Genomic DNA, 21,343 nt, shown 5'->3' with positions numbered 1-21,343 from the left:
AAATTCCCATTTCAAGAAACCTCTTCCTCTTTAGACTGTTTAAGCTGTGATTACCCCAATTCATGTTGGGAAACTTGAAATCGCCCAATATAATTACCCTATTATTTCTACATACCTCGGTGAATTATCTACATATCTGCTCTTCAATTGTCCACTGAGCATTGGGGGATCTATAATACACTCCCATCAGTGTGACTGCACTTTATTTTTTCCCCAGCTCTACCCAAAAAGACTTTTTTGACAACCCTTCAAAATACCAGCCTTTCTTACAGAAATAAGCGACACCATTATTTTTACACCCTCCACTCTCCTGCCTGAAGATCCTGTACACTGAAATGTTGAGTTGCCAGTCCTGCTCCTCTCTCAACCACACCTCTGTGTTGGTAACAATATCACAATTCCATGTGTCAATCCATGCTCTTAAATTATTTCTTCCTATAATACTTCTGGCATTACAACATAGGTCATCCAGTTTCACCTTTCTGTCTTGTGGCTCAACATGTCTGAACTCCCTCTGCCGAAGTTCCTTTTTACAAATTTTGCTGTGCCACTTTTGAACTAATGCACTGTATCCCATGCCAAACTTGTTTAAACTTCTCCCAACAGCACTAGCAAACTTTCCCACAAAGATGTTGGTCCTGCGCTGGTTTAGGTGCAGATCACCCCACTTGTAGAGGTCACACCCTCCCCAAAAACAGTCCCAGTGACCCAGAAATTTAAAAATCTCCCTCCTGCACAAGTTACTGAGCCATATTCATCTGCCCTATTCTTCAGTGTCACTACTCGTTAGCATGTGGTACTGGGAGTAATCTAGAGATTATAACCTTCAAGGTCCTTTTTAATCTATGACTCAGCACCCTGAATTACTGATGTAACACCTCATCCTCATTCTATCTACATCACTGGTATCATTGTGCACCACAATTTGTCTTATCACTTACCCATTCAGGATGGCCTGCAGCCACTCAGGGTTTCAACCCTGAAACCGGCACAGGAAGGTAACACATTATCCTGAAGTCACATTTGTGACCACAGAAAGGCTAATTTGTTCGCATAAATAATGAATCCCCTTATTTTCACTCCTTTTTTTCTCATTCCTCCTCTCTTGTACAGTCAGGCTGCTTATAGTGTCAGAAGCTTGATTCTTCCTGCATTACCTTGAGAAACTAGCACATTTGTCAGCTTCCAATATGGAAAACTGGTTTCTGATCAGGATCCAGGATATTTGGTGCTCAGCCATTCCCTCAATTCCCATGAGTTTAGTACGACATCTCTAAATATGCTATCCATGTAACGTCAGCCTTACAAATGTGTCATGGTTTCTCCTGTAGCCACTTGAGCACATAAACAGAAATCCAGCATGTGGAACTGGAAACACTTCCTGTACATGTGGTCATCTTGGACTATGGTAGGATCCAAGACTTCCCACAAAAGACAGTCCACACATACCACTCAACTGTCAGTTGCCACAATTTAAAATTAAACTTTTTTAGTCTTACTAGACTTTTCTAACTTTGCCATTTAAAAAGATAATCCCCTTTATTTACTCTCGTTTTCTTATTCTCTGTTTCTTTTTCTCTGTTTCTTTTATCTCATGCATTTTAATTAACGTTCAGTTAACCCCTTAATAATGTTTCACTTTAAATAATTGCTACTTAGGGTTAGTCTCAAAGGTAGGTCCTCAACAGCCAATTAGCTCAAAGCGTCAATCTTTTTTTTAAACTGTCTTTAGTTTTTTTTTAATTTGTAAATTACTTCTCCCAGTTACCTTTTATAAATATTCAAATTACACTGAACAATACAGCACAGGGACAAGCCCTTCAGACCACCATGAATGGTGGCTTAAATTATCAGAGTCAAAATGAGTGGCGCTAGATAATCACAGCAGGTCAGGCAGCTTCCAAGAAGCAGCAAAGTTAACGTTTCGGGTATAAGTCCTGCATCAGGGATGTTCCAATGAGCCTATGCTTTCTTGTGATGTCACTTTTTGTTTTGTAGTTGGCAACTGATCCTGGGCCTCAATTTACCCTGTTAAAAAGACCTTTTAACAATGAACTAAAAGAAAATATAAGGCACCTCTTCCCACCCCCCAGACCGAATTCCCACGATGCTCTAAATTCCCAGAAACTCACTCACTCAGGCTGTGCTTCACTCCAGATGTACTGTCCCCCACTGCTCATGCAAAACTTATTTTTATTGCCATACACAATACACAAAAGCATTCATACAATTCCAAAGATTATATTTTATTTGCAATCCACTGAAGCTAACGTGATAGCATAAAGTTTAGAACTTTAATACCTGTTCCCATAGACTGAAAGAAGCAGCAATAATTCCATCCAGAAAAAAATATTAAAGGACAAGGATGAACTTATACAGGAATTGAAAGCAATTATCCATGTCTGGGAAAAGAAAAAGTCGAAAACAAAAAGTGCTTTGATATCTGTTTGATAACTGGTGCTTTATGCCACAAGGTCAATTGATGCCCTGGCATTTAGTAGTACGAATGTTAGCTTCTCATCCTCAAATAGTTGTGCTCAACTACCTTTGAAAACCATTACTGGAATTAGCTTCCAACTGTGCAACTACCTTTCAAAGGCATGAATGAAATCATCTCTCAGTTTTGCAGGGAGAGTGTAGTAGTGCAGAAGAATTTTAGGAGTTAATCCCAGGAAAGTTCAGTTGAGGCATTCAGGAGAGCATGAGATGATTAGTTAAATTGAAACAATATGCAAGGATATGAAGAAAATACACGATAATGACACTAATTTGGAGAGCGAATGCTGTTAAGATGGGCAGAATGGTTACTTTCTGCATTATGGTATGAGATTCAGTGAACTCATAGCAATTTTCAAAATAGTGCAAGGTTTTAATACAGTTGAAACAGAAGACATATCCTTCCAGTTAATTGATGCATAACCAGAGGTCACAGATTTAAGGCAGTGTATGTGCATTATGCCCTGACTTAAATCTCTACATGCACATTTAAATGGGAATAAAGTGAAGTCTGCAGATGCTGGAGATCAGAGCTGAAAATGTGTTGCTGGAAAAGCGCAGCAGGTCAGGCAGCATCCAGGGAACAGGAGAATCGACATTTCGGGAATAGGCCCTTCCTGAAGAAGGGCTTATGCCCGAAACGTCGATTCTCCTGTTCCCTGGATGCTGCCTGACCTGCTGCGCTTTTCCAGCAACACATTTTCAGCCCACATTTAAATGGGATGCAGGCATAAACATGGGAGGATGGACTTTTGACCATTATGTAAAGGAGGGAGTGATCCAGCTATGAGCAGCCAATTGCACCTTCCCGCATCCCAGCCCCATGCCCATGCCCATGCCATCCCCCAAAGCAGAGGGGATATTGGGAGATGGAAGGGACACTCTTTCCTTCCAGTCCTTTCCACATCCTCATTTTTGCCCTCTCCACGTCCTCACAGACCCGTCTTCATTCATTTAAAATTACTGAAAAACTAAAGTAGTAAGACTTTTTCTGCTCCGTTTTCAAGATATACTACACTCTCCCTGCAAAACTGAGAGATGATTTCATTAATGCCTTTGAAAGGTAGTTGCACAGTTGGAAGCTAATTCCAGTAATGGTTTTCAAAGGTAGTTGAGCACAACTATTTGAGGATGAGAAGCTAACATTCGTACCACTAAATGCCAGGCAATGACTATATCTGACAAGACAGAATTTAACAACCACCCCTTGACATTCAATGGCTTTACCTTCACTGAACATCCCTCACTATCAACGTCCTGAAAGTTACCATTAAACAAAAACTGAATTGGACTAGCCAGATAGACACTGTGTCTACAAGACCAAATCAAAGACTAGGAATCCTGCAGGAAGCTCACTTCCTAATTCCCCAAAGCCTGTTCACCATCTACAGACACAAGTCAGGTGTGTGACGGAATACTCCTCAACTAGTTAGATGGGTGCTGCTCCAAAATCACTCAAGAAACTTGACACCACCCAGGACAAACCAGCTTGCTTGTCTGACAGCACATTCATAGGCATCCATGCCTTCCACCACTGAGAGTCAGTAGCAGCAGTGTTAATTATCTGCAAGATGCACTGCAGAAATTCACCAAAGATCTCAAAACAGAACCTTCCAAACCCATGATCACTTTCATCTAGAAGGACATGAGCAGAAGATCCATGGGAAAACCACCACTTTCCTATCCAAGCCATTTACCAATCTTGCTTCCAGCCCATCTGTGTTGTTGGATCAAACTCGTGGAACTGCCTCCTTAACGACATTGTGGGTGTACCTGCACAAAACAGACTGCACCAGTTCAAAAAAACAACTTGCCACCATCTTCACAGACACTGATGCCCACATCTCATGACTGAATGAAAAAAAGTTTAGGGATAAACAATGGACACTAAGCATGACTTCAGTAAAGCCTTTGACAAGGTTCTGCATGGTAGGAGAAAGTGAGGACTGCAGATTTCAGTAAGATTATAATCAACCAGGAGAAAGTGAGGACTGCAGATTACATTCCTGATGAACAGCTTATGCTCAAATCATCAACTCTCCTGCTCCTCAGATGCTGCCTTACCAGCTGTGCTTTTCCAGTGCCACAGCTTTTGCCTCCAAGGTTCTGCATAGTAGACTAATTAGTAAAACTAGGCCACATGGGATTCAAGGTGAGCTTCCCAATTGGTTACAAAATTGGCTTAATGGCAGGCGACAGACAGTGATGATGCAGGGCTTTTTTTCAGACTGGAAGCCTATCACCAGCAGAGTTCCACAGGCATCAGTACTGGGTCCACTTTTGTTTGTCATTTACATAAATGATTTAGATGACTGGATGTAGATTTGCTCGCTGAGCTGGAAGGTTCATGTTCATACGTTTCATCACCATACTAGGTAACATCTTCAGTGAGCCTCCGGACGAAGTAGTGCTGATGATTCCTGCTTTCTATTTATATATTACGGTTTCTTTGGGTTGGTGATGTCATTTCCATCTTCTCAAAATTTGTTAATGATTTAGATGAGAATACATAAGGCACAGTGGTAACTTTGGAGATGACGCCAAAATTTGTGGTTTAGTGGACAGTGAAGAAAGTTATCTAAGATTGCAAACAGATCTTGATCAATTGGGTGAATGGGCTAAAGAGTGTCAGACGGAGATTAATTTCGATAAATGCAAGGTATTGAATTTTGATTTATAAAAAAGAAAGTTGTGCAATTAAAAGTAGAGCTTCTGGCAGTGTTGTAAATCAGAGAGATATAGGGGTTCAATACATAATTCTTTGAAATTTGCATCACAAATAGGCAGGGTAGTTAAGAAGGTGTTTAGCACACTTGCCTTCATTGCTCAGACCTTTGAGTAAAGGAGTTGGAACATCATATTGAGGTTGTACAGGCTGATGAGGCCTCTTTTGGAGTACTGTGTCCAGTTATGCTTGCCCTGTTATAGGAAGGAATCATTAAGCTGGAGAGTGTTCAAAAGGGATTTACCAAGATGTTGCCGTGAATAGAGAGTTTGAGTTATAGGGGATGTTAAATAAGTTGGGACTTTATTCACTGGAGCTTAGGAGGTTGAGGGGTGACCTTAGAGCAGTTTATAAAATAAACTCAAAATGTGAGGGATATAAAAAGGTGAATGGCAGGTGACTTTTCCCTAGAATGGGGAATTTCAAGACTGGGAGGCATATTAATAAGGTGAGAGGAGTAAGATTTAAAAAGGACATGAGGGGTATTCTTTTCTTTACACAGAGACTGGTTTGAAAGTGTAATGAACTTCCAGAGGTAGTGGTGGATGTAGGTACAGTTACAACGTTTAAAAGATGTTTGTGTAAGTGCATAAATAAGAACTTGTTTGGAGGAATATGGGTCAAGCACAGGTAGGTGGGAGCAGTTTAGCTTGGGGTTATGGTTGGCATGGACTGGTTGGGCCGAGGGGTCTGTTTCCATGCTGTATGACATTAGATTAGATTAGATTAGATTAGATTAGATTAGATTAGATTAGATTAGATTAGATTAGATTAGATTAGATTAGATTAGATTAGATTAGATTAGATTAGATTAGATTAGATTAGATTAGATTAGATTAGATTAGAGAATTGAACCCGGGTCTCTGGCGCTGTGAGGCAGCAGTGCTAACCACTGTGCCACCGTGCCGAACCACTGTGCCACCGTGCCATTATGACTGCTCCTTTAGCTAGCCGGAGTAAACATAATCAGCTAACTAGTCTCCTTAAAAAAAAGGACTGCAGATGCTGGAAGTCTGAAAGAAAATCAAAAATTGCTAGAAAAACACAGCAAATCTGGCTGCATCTGTGGAGGTAAAAGAGAGTTAACTTTCAAGTCCAGATCAATTTCTGATTTTTTTTTCAAATAATCTCTTTCTTTGCTGTAGATTTTTCTGATTGTATGATCATAGTAGAATGAGACCTGAAAGATTTTAATTTGTGATGCTTATTTGTAGCTTTAATCTAACCATACAGCGCTACAATTCTAGGAAATTAAGAAGTAAAAGCAATGCTGTTGATGACAACGTCTCACTTCCTGCTGAATTAGCTGAACAACATGACATAACAAGTAGTAAATTGTACAGACTATTTTAAACATTCAGCCAGCTGTTTTCTACTAAAATACCTGGGTTAAAATATTGCCAAAGCTCAGTTTTGCAGATGCTATTGTTTGCAACAAGTTTAATTATGCTCACGCATTCAAAACAAAACAGAAAACCTCTGACACGTAAGTGACAAATTTAGTGATTCTTAATCTGGTGTCTTCAGATTGACTTAATATGCATTCCAGGACATGACGTTTTATGAACTAACTTATGATGCATAATGAACATGGCACAGTACAGCAAAAACAAATTATGTGAGTTACTAATCAGAGAATTCCCAGAAAAAAATCCAATTTATTGATGCAGAAACCAAATAAAGTATTGTGCTTGAATCATTCAACCGCAACTACTCATACAAATAACTGAAGTCTTTTTTCTTACCACCAGCATCCAAAATCCTTTTCCCAAAATCATTCCTGCAAAATAAATATGGTTGAGTTATTCAGAATACATTCAAAACTGAGTACTACATATCACAAGTTTTAGCTTTGCATTATCTGGAAAAAGGAGGTAAATCTCTCCATTTAATAGTTGGCGCTGTTGTAGGCAGGTTGATGAGAATGGCGGCCATGGATCCGAAACTAAGTGAAGTCCTGGGTAGGGACAGGAATGCAAATCTGTGTATTATAACCGTCAGCTTGCCCAATTTATATCACTGATTTGTCTAGGGATTCGTGAACACATTCAGAACACGGGAATATGAGTAGGCCATTGAGTCTACTCCATCAATTAATTCAGAGGATTGTCGAAGAATACAAGTTATAGATAGATTGAAGATTTGAGGGCATACAGATCCACAGATCCCTGAAAGCGGACACGTGGTTAAGGTGGTCAAGACGGCATACAGCATGCTTGCCTTCAACAGGTAGGGCACTGAATATAAAAGTTAGCAAGGTATATTATGGCGGTCTAAAACTTTAGTTGGGCAAATTTGGAATATTGAGTGCAGTTCTGGTCATCACACTACTAGAAATATGTGGATACTTTGGAGAAAGTGCGGAGAGAGTTTACTTGGTCTGGAGGGTTTTAGGTATGGGAGAAGTTGAATAAACTAAGATTGTTTTCACTAGAAAGTCCAACACTGAGGGGGAGATCTACTAAACTATGAAGCATCGACAGGATGGATAGACAGTGGCTTTTTCCCAGGGTTGAAAGGTCAATCACAAGAGGGCATAATTTCAAGACGAAAAGAGGAAAGTGCAGGGAAAGCTTTTCACACAGACAGTGGTGGGTGCCTGGAATGCACTGTCGGTGGAAGCAGACATGTTAGCTACATTTAAGGTATATCTTGATACACATAAACAGGGGTCAACAGAGGGATAAAAACCGGGTATGGGCAATAAATAGCGGGTCTAAGTAAGGACTAGGAATCGATGCAGGCTTGGTGGGCTGAAGTGCCTGTTCCTGTCCTGTATTGTTCTTTGTTCTAGATCAAGACTGATCATCTATCTCAAAGCCTCTTTCCCACAATATCGTCCGACGCCTTGATATAATGAGTCTCCACAAATCTATTGATGTCTATGTTGAATATGCTTAATGTTTGAGCTTCTACAATCCTCTGGGGAAGAGAATTCCACAGATTCAAAACTGTAAGTGAAGAAACTCCTCTTCAGCTCAATCTTAAATGGTTATTCTTTATCCTGACATTATGTCCCTTGGTTTTAGACTCATCAAACAGGGAAACATCATATTTATGACTACCCTGTCCACTCCCTGTAGGTACTTTGTTAGTTTCAATCAGGTCACCTTTTTATTCTTCAAAACTTCAGAGAATACTGGCCCAGTTTTTCTCAATCCTTCCTCGAAAGACAATCCTGATATCCCAGTGATCAATCTGGTGAACCTCCAATGCATTCTGTCCACGCGAAGTACATCCTTCCTTAGATAAGAGAACCAAGACTGTACATAATACACCAGGTGCAGTCTCACCTAGGCTCTGTACAACTGCAGCAACGTATTGTTAATCTTGTGCGAAACTATCCTTTTAATGAAAGCCAAACTACAATTTGCCTTCCTGGTTGCTTGTTGCACCTCATGCTAGTTTTAAGTGTCTCATAAACAAGAGGACCCAGGTCCCTTGGACATCCTTACATCCCAACCTCCCACCATTTAAAAATATTCTGTCTTTTTGGGGTGCAGTTCATCTAGTCCTGGGAATTTAAAAATCTTCACTCCAGTTAACTTTTCAAGTACTACCTCTTTACTAATTTTCCTTAGTTCATCAGTTTGGCAAATCTCTTGTTGGCACACTGTATTTCTGGATGATTATCTGCATCACTTTCCACAAAAAAAGGCAGTATCTTACAAAGATACATGTGGCAGCTGCACATAAGGAGTCTGGCAAGGCCTATCTTATTGTTGGGAGCATCTTAATGGATCAACAAGGCAATTTCTTACTAGGCAAGAGCAGTGAGTTTCCAAACAAATGAGATCAGAGCTTGCTAAACATTCATTATCACTGCAACTTGCTTCACTGATATTTAACTTTCTATTTAAACAAAGGAACCAAGCAAGTTAGATATTGAGAAAACGCAACATGGAAATCAGAGCTATTACCTGATGAATTCAGCCTACTTGTTGCTGCAACGAACCACCAAAGAGCACCAAACAGTATCTCAGGGTACATTCAATAATCACCAGCCACTCGCACTCCTTATCCACAGGTATTGGCATCCAACTGCCAACCCCTCACCATCATCATGGCACTTCTCCAATCCAACACCAGCCCACTCTTGCATGGCAGATCACATCGGCATCGAAAGACAGCTAGAAGGGCATTTTACACCCACAGGCAGGCATATGGATTGGACCAGGCTGCTTCTCAGGGCTATTTAATTGCACTCAGATAGCACCATAATCACAGCATCCAAGCCTGCCATAGTAATGCATATTTGCGCAGCCTAAGGTTGTCAAATACAACAGGGTGAAAGTGGGTACTGCAGATGCTGGAGGTTAGAGTAAAGATTAGTGTGGTGCTGGAAAAGAACAGCAAGTCAGTCAGTATCCGAGAAGTAGGAAAATCGATGGTTCAGGCAAAAGCCCTTCATCAGGAATGAGGTTAGGAGCCTCAGGGTGAAAGATTAAATGGGAGGGGTTGGGGCTGTGGGGAAGATAGCTGAGAGTGCAATGGGTGGATGAGGTGGGGGTGAAGGTGATAGGTCGGAGGGGAGGGTGGATTGGTGAGAAGGAAGATTGACAGATTGGACAGGTCATGAGGACAGTGCTGAGCCGAAAGGTTGGAACTGGGGTAAGGTGGGGGCAGGGGAAATGAGGAAGCTGGTGAAGTCCACATTGATGCCATGGGATGGATGGCATTCTTCCTCCGGGCGTCAGGTGGTAAGCGAGTGGCGGTGGCCTAAAACCTGCATGTCCGCGGCAGAGTGGGTGGGTGGGGCGTTGAAGTGTTCAGTCACAGGGTGATGAGGTTGGTCAGTGTGGGTGTCCCGGACATATTCTCTGAAGCGCTCTGTGGCCAATCTCCACAATGTACAGGAGACCGCATTGGGAACAATGGATACAGTAAATGACAAGTGTGGAAGTGCAGGTGAAGCTTTGATGGATGCAAATGGCATCGCATCATCCTCCGCCATTTCCGCCACCCACAAACGGACCCCATCACCAGAGATGTCTTTCCTTCCCCACCCCAATCTACTTTCCGTAAAGACCGTTCCCTCCGCGACTACCTGGTCAGGTCCACGTCCCCTAACAGCCCACCCTCCCCTCCCAGCACCTTCCCTGCCACACAGGAATTACAAAACATGTGCCCACACCTCCCCCCTCACCTCCATCCAAGACCCCAAAGGAGCCTTCCGGCCACCTACTCTCAGAGTGCTTCAGAGAACATTTCCGGGACAACCGCACCAATCAACCCCATCGCCCCCTGGCCGAACATTTCAACTCCCCCTCCCACTCTGCCAAGGACAAGTAGGTCCTGGGCCTTCACCATTGCCTGGAGGAAGAATGCCTCATCTTCTGCCTCGGAACAATTCAACCCAATGGCATCAATGTGGATTTCACCAGTTTCCTTATTTCCCCTTCTCCTACCTTACCCCAGTTCCAACCTTCCAGCTCAGCATCGTCCTCATGACCTGTCTTATCTGTTAATCTTCTTTTCCACACTATCCACTCCACCCTCCTCTCCGACTTATCACCTTCATCCTCACATCCATTCACCCACTGCACTCTCAGCTACCTTCTCCCCCAGCCCCACCCCCTCTCCCATTTATCTCTCCATCCCAAAGATTCCCAGCCTCATTCCTGATTAAGGGCTTTTGCCTGCAACATCGATTTTCCTGCTGCTCCGATGCTGCCTGACCTGCTGTGCTTTTCCAGCACCACTCTAATCTTATCAAATACAACAGTTATCCTTGATACATTATTGGTGCTCCCAAGTCAGTCTTGCTGGAGCACATTGCAGGGCTACATCATGCTTTGGTGATGTGAAATGTGTGATTTCATACATATTTTAATTTATTTCTGAATTTTGAATTTCTAACTTGAACCAGTAGCATAACGGTTTTCTGTCTGACTGAGGGGGTTTAATGATTAAAATGTAAATATTTTTGTAGCCATAATGATTTCTTTTATGAAACAATGTGAGCGAAAGACTTTTGGGGAGTAACAGTTTTGTAGTTACACAGGGAAAAGTTTACATGAGAACAAAGTAAACAATTGCACACCAGACTCTAATTTAAAAGTTATGAACATGGATTGTTTTTTCCCAATTGGGGCAAAAAGGTTGTGCAGGGTCTTGATTCAAATGTAAAGTAGTCACTGAGAGTGGGTTAGAACATAGAACATAGAAAAGTACAGCACAGAACAGGCCCTTTAGCCCACAATGTTGTGCCGAGATTTAATCCTCATGTCAAATATACTAACTTAACCTACGCACTCTTCAACTCACTGCTATCCATGTGCATGTCCAGCAGTCGCTTTAATGTCCCCAATTACTTTGCTTCCATCACCACAGCTGGCAACGCATTCCGTGCATTCACAACTCTCTGCGTAAAGAACCTACCCCAGACGTCTCCTTTATACATTCCTCCTAATATCTTCAAACTATGACTTCTCGTAGCAGTCAATCTTGCCCTGGGGTAAAGTCTCTGGCTATTGACTCTATCTATTCCTCTTGTTATTTTGTACACCTCGATCAGGTCTCCTCTCTTCCTCCAAGCTTATTCAACCTTTCTTCATAAGGCAAGACCTCCAGTCCAGGCAGCATCCTGGTAAACCTTCTTTGCACCCTCTCCAAAGCCTGCTGTGCCCATTCTGTGGAACAATTGCTCCCAGTCTGTACTTCCCAACTCCTATCTGATAGCGTCATAATTTCCTTTTCCCCAATTAAATATCTTCCCTCGGTAACTGCTCCTTTCCCTCTCCAAGGCTATGCTAAATGTGAGGCAGTTGTGATCACTTTCACCAAAGTGTTCTCCTACCGCAAGATCTGACACCTGTCCTGGCTCATTGCCGAGGATAGAATCCAAAATGGCCTCTCCCCTCCTCGGTCTGTCTCATACTGAGTAAGGAGACCCTCTTGAACACACCTGACAAAAACGGCTCTATCCAAACCATCTGCACTTAGGAGGTTCCAGTCGATATTGGGAAAGTTGAAATCACCCATAACAACAACCCTTTTACTTTTGCATTTTTCCAGAATCTGCCCATCTAAGAGATCTTCAATCTCTCTACTGCTATTAGGTGGTCTGTAGAAAACCCCCAATGCGGTGGCTGTTCCCTTGCTGTTCCTAACTTCCACCCATACTGACTCAGTCGACAAACCTCCCTCAGCAACCTTTGTTTCTGTTGCTATGATGCACTCTCTGATTAGCAATGCTACTCCCCCTCCCTCTTTTACCACCCTCCCTGTTCTTTTTAAACGTTCTAAACCCTGGAACATCAAGCAACCATTCCTGCCCCTGTGAAACCCACGTCTCCGTTATGGCCACAACATCGTAGCCCCAAGTACTGATCCATGCTCTAAGTTTGTCACTCTTATTTCGGACACTCCTTGCATTAAAGCAGACACACTTTAACCAATCCCTTTGTTTCTTCGCATGAGAAACCTTCCTGATAGATTCAATATATCCTGTCACTGTCCCGTCTGCAACTGACCCCCTCACAGACATGTGGCTGTGATTGCCACCCCCCTGCCAAACTCATCTAAACCCTCCCGAATCACACGAGCAAATCTCCCACCTAGGACATTTGTGCCCCTCCGGTTCAGGTGCAACCCGTCCTTCATGTACAGGTCTCACCTTCCTCAGAAGGCATCCCAATGGTCTAGGTATCTGAACCCCTCCCTCCAGCCTCGCAGCCACGTGTTAAGCTACATTCGCTAACTGTTCCACACCTCACTATCTTGTGCACCGGTAGCAAACCTGAGATCACTATACTCGTCCTGCTCTTCAGCTTCCAACCTAACTCTCGGTAGTCACTTTTCAGATCCTCAATCCCTTTCCTGGCTATATCATTGGTGCCAATATGTACCACGATTTCTGGCTGCTCACCCTCCCCCTTCAGAATCTTGTAAACCCGATTGACAACATCCCAGACCCTGGAAACAGGGAGGCAACATACCTTCCGGAAGTCCCTTTCCTAACCACAAGATCTCCTGTCAATCCGTCTAACTATTGAGTCCCCCACCACTAGCGCTTTTCTATTTTCCCCCTTCCCTACTGAGCCACAATGCCAGGCTCAGTTGTTTAGAATGGTTAAGAAACAGATTACTTCAATGTAAGGATGTTGCAGATAATAATTTGTTTGTTTGAAGCTGAAAAGACAACTCCAGAAAGAGGCTACCAGATTCTCGAGGTTGGGAGCTAAATTGAGCCCTTTAGAGTTAATAGAGAAGGTATTTGTCTTTGGTGTGAATTCTATCAAAGGTGTAAGTAAGTAGTTTGGTTTATTCTATTTTATCTTTGTTTCTTTTGCATAATAAGCTTATGAATGGATTCAATCTAAATATGTAGCATTGCATGCTTATCTTTCAGTGAGATACCACCTTGCTAAAACCAAACAAAAACTATGATCTATCAAGTCAGATTTCAGTCTGGGATTTGATCGGTTTAGGGGAGGCAATGGCCTGGTGGTATTATCATAGACTATTAATCCAGAGACCCAGGTAATATTGTGAGGACTCAGGTTCAAACCCAGCTACAGCTGATGGTGTAATTTGAACTCAATCAAATCTGAATGTAAGAGTGTAATGATGACTGTGACTCCATCGTCAATTGTTGGGAAAAACCCATTTTGTTCTCCAATGCCATCTTTACCTGGTCTGGGCTACATGTACTCCAGATCCACAGCAACACAGTTGACTTCTTAACTGTCCTCTGGGCAATTAGTGATGGGCAATAAATGCTGGCTTGGCCAGTGATGCCCTTGTCCCGTGAATGAATAATTTAAAAACAAGTAATAACATCAGCAAAGATCGTAACAATTTACAGCATATTATTACAGCACAGCCACAGCCGTTGCTAGATGCTTGATTTTAGTGAACAGTGCTTCATTTTTGTGCCTCATTATCGCTATCCATGAGATGCTGTAATGGTTCATAATCCAGTGACATAGTGGGTAAGAATTTTGATAAATAGCTTCCAAATCAATTAATCATTTCCTTATACTGTATCGGTTGCTGCTTCATTGCGACAGTTCTCATCTTTTTTCAAATTTGTGCAAAAATCTTCTTGCAACCTATCTATTTGTGTTTATGCATCTGAAGTGCAATATTTTTTTCTTCTCCTGCTTCAGGCTCAACTGGCAAGATATTTCTAGCCATTGCACTAGACTGTGACCGCAGCTAGCGATGACCTCCGCACTGCCTTCCTGCCTACTCAACCTGTAGCCACCTTCATTATAAAATACGTTGAAAATGGGGTTGAGAACAGTCCATTTGGCCCATAAAGCCTGCTCTGCCAATAAGATCATGGCTGATCATCTTATTTTAATACCAGCACTTCAAGTTTCAACCCAGCAGCAAATAAGAAGGCAATAGGAGGACTATCGATTGGGGCATAACAATGAGAGAAGTAGGATATTTTACAAAAACAAAAATCAAACAGTGACATTACAGAAGTAGCCATGATGTGGATGTGCCAGTGTTGGACTGGGGTGGACAAAGTTAAAAATCTCACAACACCAGGTTCTGGTCCAAGAGGTTTAATTGGAAGCACTAGCCTTCCGAGCACTGCTCCTTCATCAGCTACCTGTTGAAGGAGCAGTGCTCGGAAAGCTAGTGTTTCCAAATAAACCTGTTGGACTATAACCTGGTGTTGTGTGGTTTTTAATTTTATCAGGGAAGTAGTGTGTTGATTGGTACATGATTAAAGAAGTCTATTTTTTTGGAAGAAAGGATTAACTGAGAAACAACAGTAATATGAAAGTTAGGGTCAACAAAATAAAAGTAATATAAGCAAGCAAAGTACATGTCGTTCTGTTGTAGCACACGCTTTGTCAATGCATATTCGCTGTAACTCAATTGATGAACCGGGGATGCTGTTTCTACAGCATGAACTTTTAGAACATGTGTTGGCTCTAAAGCGATTACATCACTAACACTTTAAGCGCTGCTTCTGAAGTGCATTTTTCTTTAACGCAGGCTTTCACAAGAACAATAGTATATGGGAAGTAAAGTAAGCTTAAAATTGAGCCAGTGTTTCAATATATCTTTCTCGCATGGCTGTGTTGAAGCAGAAGCACTGAGACCATGGTCCTGTGCCTCAATACATCCTCATGTTGCCTCCTCTCTCACTGCTGTGTTGAAGCTGAAGTAAGGAGAAAGTGAGGTCTGCAGATGCTGGAGATCACAGCTGAGAGTGTGGTGCTGGAAAAGCACAGCAGGTCAGGCAGCATCCGAGGAGCAGGAGAATCGACGTTTCGGGCTAGAGCCCTTTATCAGGAAATGAAGCTGAAGTAAGTCTATGTAAGCTTACCTTCCAGACAATGATAGCAGAAGTAAGCCAAGTGCAATGTATGGCTTGTAATATATGGGAGATCAGGGACCATGTCAGAGTCTTAGATGACCATTTGTACAGGAAGTCTTTCCAGTTGCAGAAACTTGTGGTCTGAAGTTTGAATGTGAACTTAAGATATTGCAGCATATATAAGAGAATGAGACTTATATAGATTAATTCAGTGAGATGGATCTACGTCAGCCAGAAGCCTGGAGAAAGGAAGGCAATGAGTGACCACCAGTCAGTTTGAGAGAAACAGGCAGGTAATGCAGGACTCCATTAATGTTCCACTCATAAACTAGTTTTCCAACTTGGAAATTAATGAATGTGCTGATTTCTCAAGGGAGTGCAATCAGAGTCACATTTGTGGCACTGCAAGCAACTTGGCTGTACAAGAGTTGAATAAGATGAAAAAACAAACAAGTGATAGAGGATTTATTAGTCAGGAGAACAGACAGATGATTCTGTGGGCAATGTGATTCCAGAATTGTATATTGTTTCACTGGTGTCAAGGTCCAGGATATCACAAGTGGCTACAGGATAGTCGTCTAGGGACGGGTGAATGCCAACAACTTGTGGTCAATGTTGTATTAATGAGCATAGAACAGGAACTTCAGCCTTTGATGTTTTGCGAACCTTTTATCCTACTCTAAGACCAAATTAACCGACATACCCTTCAGTTTACTATAATCCATGTGCTGAACCAAGAGTCATTTTAAAATCACTAATGTATCTGACTCTACTACTACAGCCATCCATGCATTAGACGTACACACCACTCTCTGTGTAACAAATCTGCCTCTGACATCTCCCCAAACCTTCCTCCAATCACCTTAAAATTATGCCCCCTCGTGAGAGCTGTTTCCGCCATGGGAAAACGTCTCAGGCTATCCCTTCTGCCTATGCTTCTCAACATCTTGTACACTTCTATCAGGTCACCTCTCTTCCTTCTTCACTTCAAAGAGAAAAGCCCTAGCTTCCTCAACCTTTCTTCATAATATATTGCCTCCAGTCCAGGCAGCATACTAGTAAATCTCCTCTGCACCTTCTCTAAAGATTAGATTAGATTAGATTACATTACAGTATGGAAACAGGCCCTTCGGCCCAACAAGTCCACAGAGAAAAGCCCTAGCTTCCTCAACCTTTCTTCATAATATATTGCCTCCAGTCCAGGCAGCATACAAGTAAATCTCCTCTGCACCTTCTCTAAAGCTTCCACGTCCTTTCTATAATGAGGCAACCAAAACTGAATATAATATTCCAAGTGTGGTCTAAGTAGGGTTTTACAGAGTTGCAGCATAACCCTGCAGCTTTTAAACTCAATCCCTCTGCTAATGACAGCCAACATGCCATACGCCTTCTTAACAACCTTATCAACTTGGGTGGCAGCTTTGAGGAATCTATGGACAAGGACCCCAAGATCCCTCTGTTCCTCCATACAGTCAAGAATCCTGACTTTAACCTGTAACCTGCATTCAAATTTGACATCCCAAGCTGAATCACTTTACTCTTTTCCAGGTTGAACTCGATCTGCCGCTTCTCAGCCCAGCTCTGCATCCTGTCAATGTCCCACTGCCCTCCACACTATACACTATACACAACTCTACCAACATTTGTGTCATCGGCAAACATAATAACCCACCCTTCCACTTCCTCATCTAAGTCATTCATAAAAATCACAAAGAGCAGAGGTTCCAAAATACATCCCTGCGGAACACCACTGGTCAGCAAGCTCTAGGCTAAATGCTTTCTGTCAACTACACCCTCTGTGTTTTCTATGGGCCAGCCAAATTGCCCTGCATCCATTGCCTCCTTACATTCTGAATGAGCCTACCGTGGGAAACCTGATCAAACGCCTTGCTAAACACCACATCCATTGCCCAACCTTCATCAGTGTTTTGTCACATCCTCAAAGAATTCAATTAGGCTTAAAAGGCATGACCTGTCCCTCACAAAACCATGGGGACTATTTTAATCAAGCTATGCTTTTCCAAATGATCATATATCCTGCCTCAGAATCCTCTCCAATAATTTGCCAGGAGAAAGTGAGGACAGCAAATGCTGGAGCCCACCCTCCGAGGACCCCTTCCCCCACCTCTAACATACTCCATACACCTGGACACCCCATGCTGGTCTGTTATCCACCCTCGATCTCTTCATACCTAACTGCCATTGAGACACTGACTGCCTCAACCTGTCCATCCCCCCCGTCACCTACTCTAACCTCTCACCCTCAACGCGCAGCTCTCCACTTCCTCTGAACTGATCCCAACTTCACCATCAAACCTGCAGGCAAGGGTGGCACAGTGATAGTTTGGCAAATCAACTTTTACACCGCGGAAACCAAGCGCCAACTCATGGACACCTCCTCCTACTGCCCCCTCAACTACAATTCTCCTCCCATCACCAAACCATCATCACACAACCACATGGCCTCTGGGGATCTTCACCATGGACATCCAGTCCCTGTACACACCTATCTGCCATGACAGAGGCCTCCAAGCCCTCCGTTCCTTCCTCTCACGCTGACCCAACCAGTACCGTTTCACTGACACTCTCATTCGACTGGTTGAATGGGTCCGCACCCTCAACAACTTTTCCTTCCAATCCTCCCACTTCCTCTAAACCAAGGAGTAGCCATGGGCACCAGCAACACCTACCCCTTCATCAGGTATGAGGAACAGTCGATCTTTGAAGTTACACAAGCACCATTCCCTACCTCTTCCTCCGCTACATCGATAACTGCATCAGTGCTACCACATGCTCCCACGAGGAGGTTGAACAGTTCATCAACTTCACCAACACCTTCCACCCCGACCTCAAGTTCTCCTTGGCCATCTCAGACACCTCTCTCTCCTTCCTGAACCTCTCCATCTCCATTTCCAGCAACCGAGTCAACACAACAACACAGACATTCATTACAAACCCACAGACTCCCACAGCTACTTGGATTAAACCTCCTCCCACCCTGCCTCCTGTAAAAACACTATCCCTTATTCCCAATTCCTCCATCATATCTCCTCCCAGGAGGACCAATTTCACCACAGAACATTCCAGATTGCCTCCTTCTTCAAAGACCAGAATTCACCCTCCCACATGGTCGACGATGCCCTCCAACGCTTCTTCTCCACTTCCCACAACTCCGCCCTTGAGCCCCACCCCTCGAATTGCAACAAGGACTGAACCCCTCTGGGAGCGACCATTCCCACCACAACTCCCTTGTCAGGTCTATGTCCTCCATCATTCCACCCTCCCCACCTTCCACGTTCAACTGAAATTTACCTGTACAAAAAACAAAGAAAATTACAGCATAAGAACAGGCCCTTCGGCCCTCCAAGCATGCGACGATCCAGATCCTCTATCTAAACCTGCCGCCTCTTTTCTAAGGATCTGTATCCCCTTGCTCCCTCCCCATTCATGTATCTGTCTAGATACATCTTAAATTACGCTATCGTTCCTGCCTCTATCACCTCTGCTGGCAACGCGTTCCAGGCACCCACCACCCTCGGCGTAAAGAACTTTCCACGCGTATCTCCCCTAAACCTTTCCCTTCTCCCTAGTAATTGAGTTCCACATTCTGGGAAAAAGCTTCTTGCTATCCACCCTGAGAATACCTCTCTGACACACACGTCCTTCCACACAAACATCCACACACGTCATCTACTGCATCCGTCACACCCGATATGGTCTCCTCTACATCGGGGAGACAGGTCGCCAACTTGCAGATCATTTCACCAAACATCTCTAGGACACCCGCACTGACTAACCCCACCGACCTGCGGCTGAACACGTTAGTGCGCCCACAACAGATGTAAAACTGACTGGCCTGTAATTCCCAGGGTTATCCCTTTTCCATTTCTTGAACTAGGAAATAACATTTGCCACTCTCCAATCATCTGGTAATACTCTAGTGGACAGTGAGGACGCAAAGATCATTGCCAAAGGCTCAGCAATGTCTTCCCTCGCTTCCTGTAGTAACCTTGGGTATATGATATCTGGCCCAGGGGATTAGCCAGCTTCATGTTTTTCAAAATTTCCACCACATCCCTCTTCTTAACATCAATCTTGAATGGATCAGCCTATTTCACACCATCCTCACAAATGACTTTGGCGACATGGTTGCTCAGCGGTTAGCACTGCTTCCTCTTGGTGGGTTTCCTCTTAGTGCTCCGGTTTCCTCCCACAATCCAAAGATGTGCAGGTCAGATGAACTGGCCATGCTAAATTGCCCATAGTGTTAGATGCATTAGATTAGATTCCCTACAGTGTGGAAACAGGCCGTTCGGCCCAACCAGTCCACACCGACCCTCTGAAGAGTAGCCCACCCAGACTCATTTCCCTCTGACTAATGCACCTAACACTACATGGCAAATTCACCTGACCTGCACATCTTTGGACTGTGGGAGGAAACCAGAGCACCTGGAGGAAACCCACGCAGACACGGGGAGAATGTGCAAACTCCACACAGACAGTCACCCGAGGCTGGAATCGAACCTGGGACCCTGGTGCTGTGAGGCAGCAGTGCTAACCACTGAGCCACCGTGCCGCCTGTAATTAGTCAGGGGTAACTATAGGGTAGGGGAATGGGTCTGGGTGGGTTGCTCTTCGAGGTTGGTGTTGACTTGTTGGGCCGAAGGGCTTGTTCCCATACTGTAGGGAATCTAATCTAATCCCCTGAACCTCTCTCAGTAGTGAATACTGAAGCATAGTATTCATAAAGGACTTACCCTATCTCAACATACAATTTCCCTGCACTATCCCTGATCGACCCTACCCTCACACTGCCCATCCTCTTGTTCCTCACATAAATGCAGAACACCTTAGGGATTTCCTTAGGCCGACCCACCAAGGTTTTCTCTTCTCCCCTGTTAGCTCTCGTAAGTTCATTCTTCAGTTCCTTGCTGGCTATCTTGTAAGCCTCTAGAGCCCTGTCTATTCATTGCTTCCTTCTTCTTCTTGACTAAATGTTCCACATCTCTTGTCATCCAAGGTTTCTTCACCCGACCATCCCTTCCTTGCCTCAGTGAAGCAAACCTATTCAGTACACACCTTCAAGTGCTCCCTAAACAACTTCCACATTTCTGTCATGCATTTCCCTGAGAATATCTGTTCCCAATCTGTTCGACACGGTCCTGTCCCCCTTAGTCCAAGAACTCCCCACCTATGTTCGGGACACCACCCACGCCCTCCACCTCCTCCATGATTTTCGCTTCCCCGGTCCCCAACGCCTTATCTTCACCATGGACATCCAATCCCTGTACACCTCCATCCCCCATCACGAAGGACTCAAAGCCCTCCGCCTGTTCTTTTCCCACCGTACCTACCAGTATCCTTCCACTGACATCCTCCTTCGACTGACTGAACTGGTCCTCACCCTGAACAACTTCTCTTTCCAATCCTCCCACTTCCACAAAACCAAAGGAGTAGCCATGGGCACCCACATGGGCCCCAGCTATGCCTGCCTCTTCGTAAGATATGTGGATCAGTCCATCTTTCGCAACTACACTGGCCCCACCCCCCACCTTTTCCTCCGCTACATCGATGACTGTATCAGCGCCGCCTCGTGCTCCCACGAGGAAGTTGAACAGTTCATCCACTTCACCAACACCTTCCACCCCGAACTCAAATTCACCCCTCAGATTCCTCCCTCCCCTTCCTCAACCTTTCTATTTCTATCTCAGGCGACCGAATCAACACGGACATCTACTACAAACCGACCGACTCCCACAGCTACCTGGACTACACCTCCTCCCACCCCGCCCCCTGTAAAAACGCCATCCCATTCTCCCAACTCCTTCGACTCCGCC

At 43.8% G+C, this 21,343-nt stretch overlaps 1 protein-coding gene across 1 annotated transcript in view; it reads right to left on the bottom strand.

Annotated features, from left to right (window-relative positions):
• LOC122559938 (synaptonemal complex protein 2-like) overlaps positions 1 to 21,343 on the bottom strand; it is a 263,416-nt gene that overhangs the window by 125,168 nt on the left and 116,905 nt on the right. The window contains exon 10 of the mRNA XM_043710047.1: positions 6,967 to 7,001. Within this exon, the coding sequence (XP_043565982.1) occupies positions 6,967 to 7,001 (35 nt within the window). The remainder of the gene's footprint in view (positions 1 to 6,966; positions 7,002 to 21,343) is intronic.

The sequence above is a fragment of the Chiloscyllium plagiosum genome, chromosome 20, assembly GCF_004010195.1.
Source record: "Chiloscyllium plagiosum isolate BGI_BamShark_2017 chromosome 20, ASM401019v2, whole genome shotgun sequence".
Lineage (NCBI taxonomy): Eukaryota > Metazoa > Chordata > Chondrichthyes > Orectolobiformes > Hemiscylliidae > Chiloscyllium > Chiloscyllium plagiosum.
The sequence above is the reverse complement of the archived record's forward strand: the minus strand, read 5'-3'. Positions and strand labels throughout refer to the sequence as shown.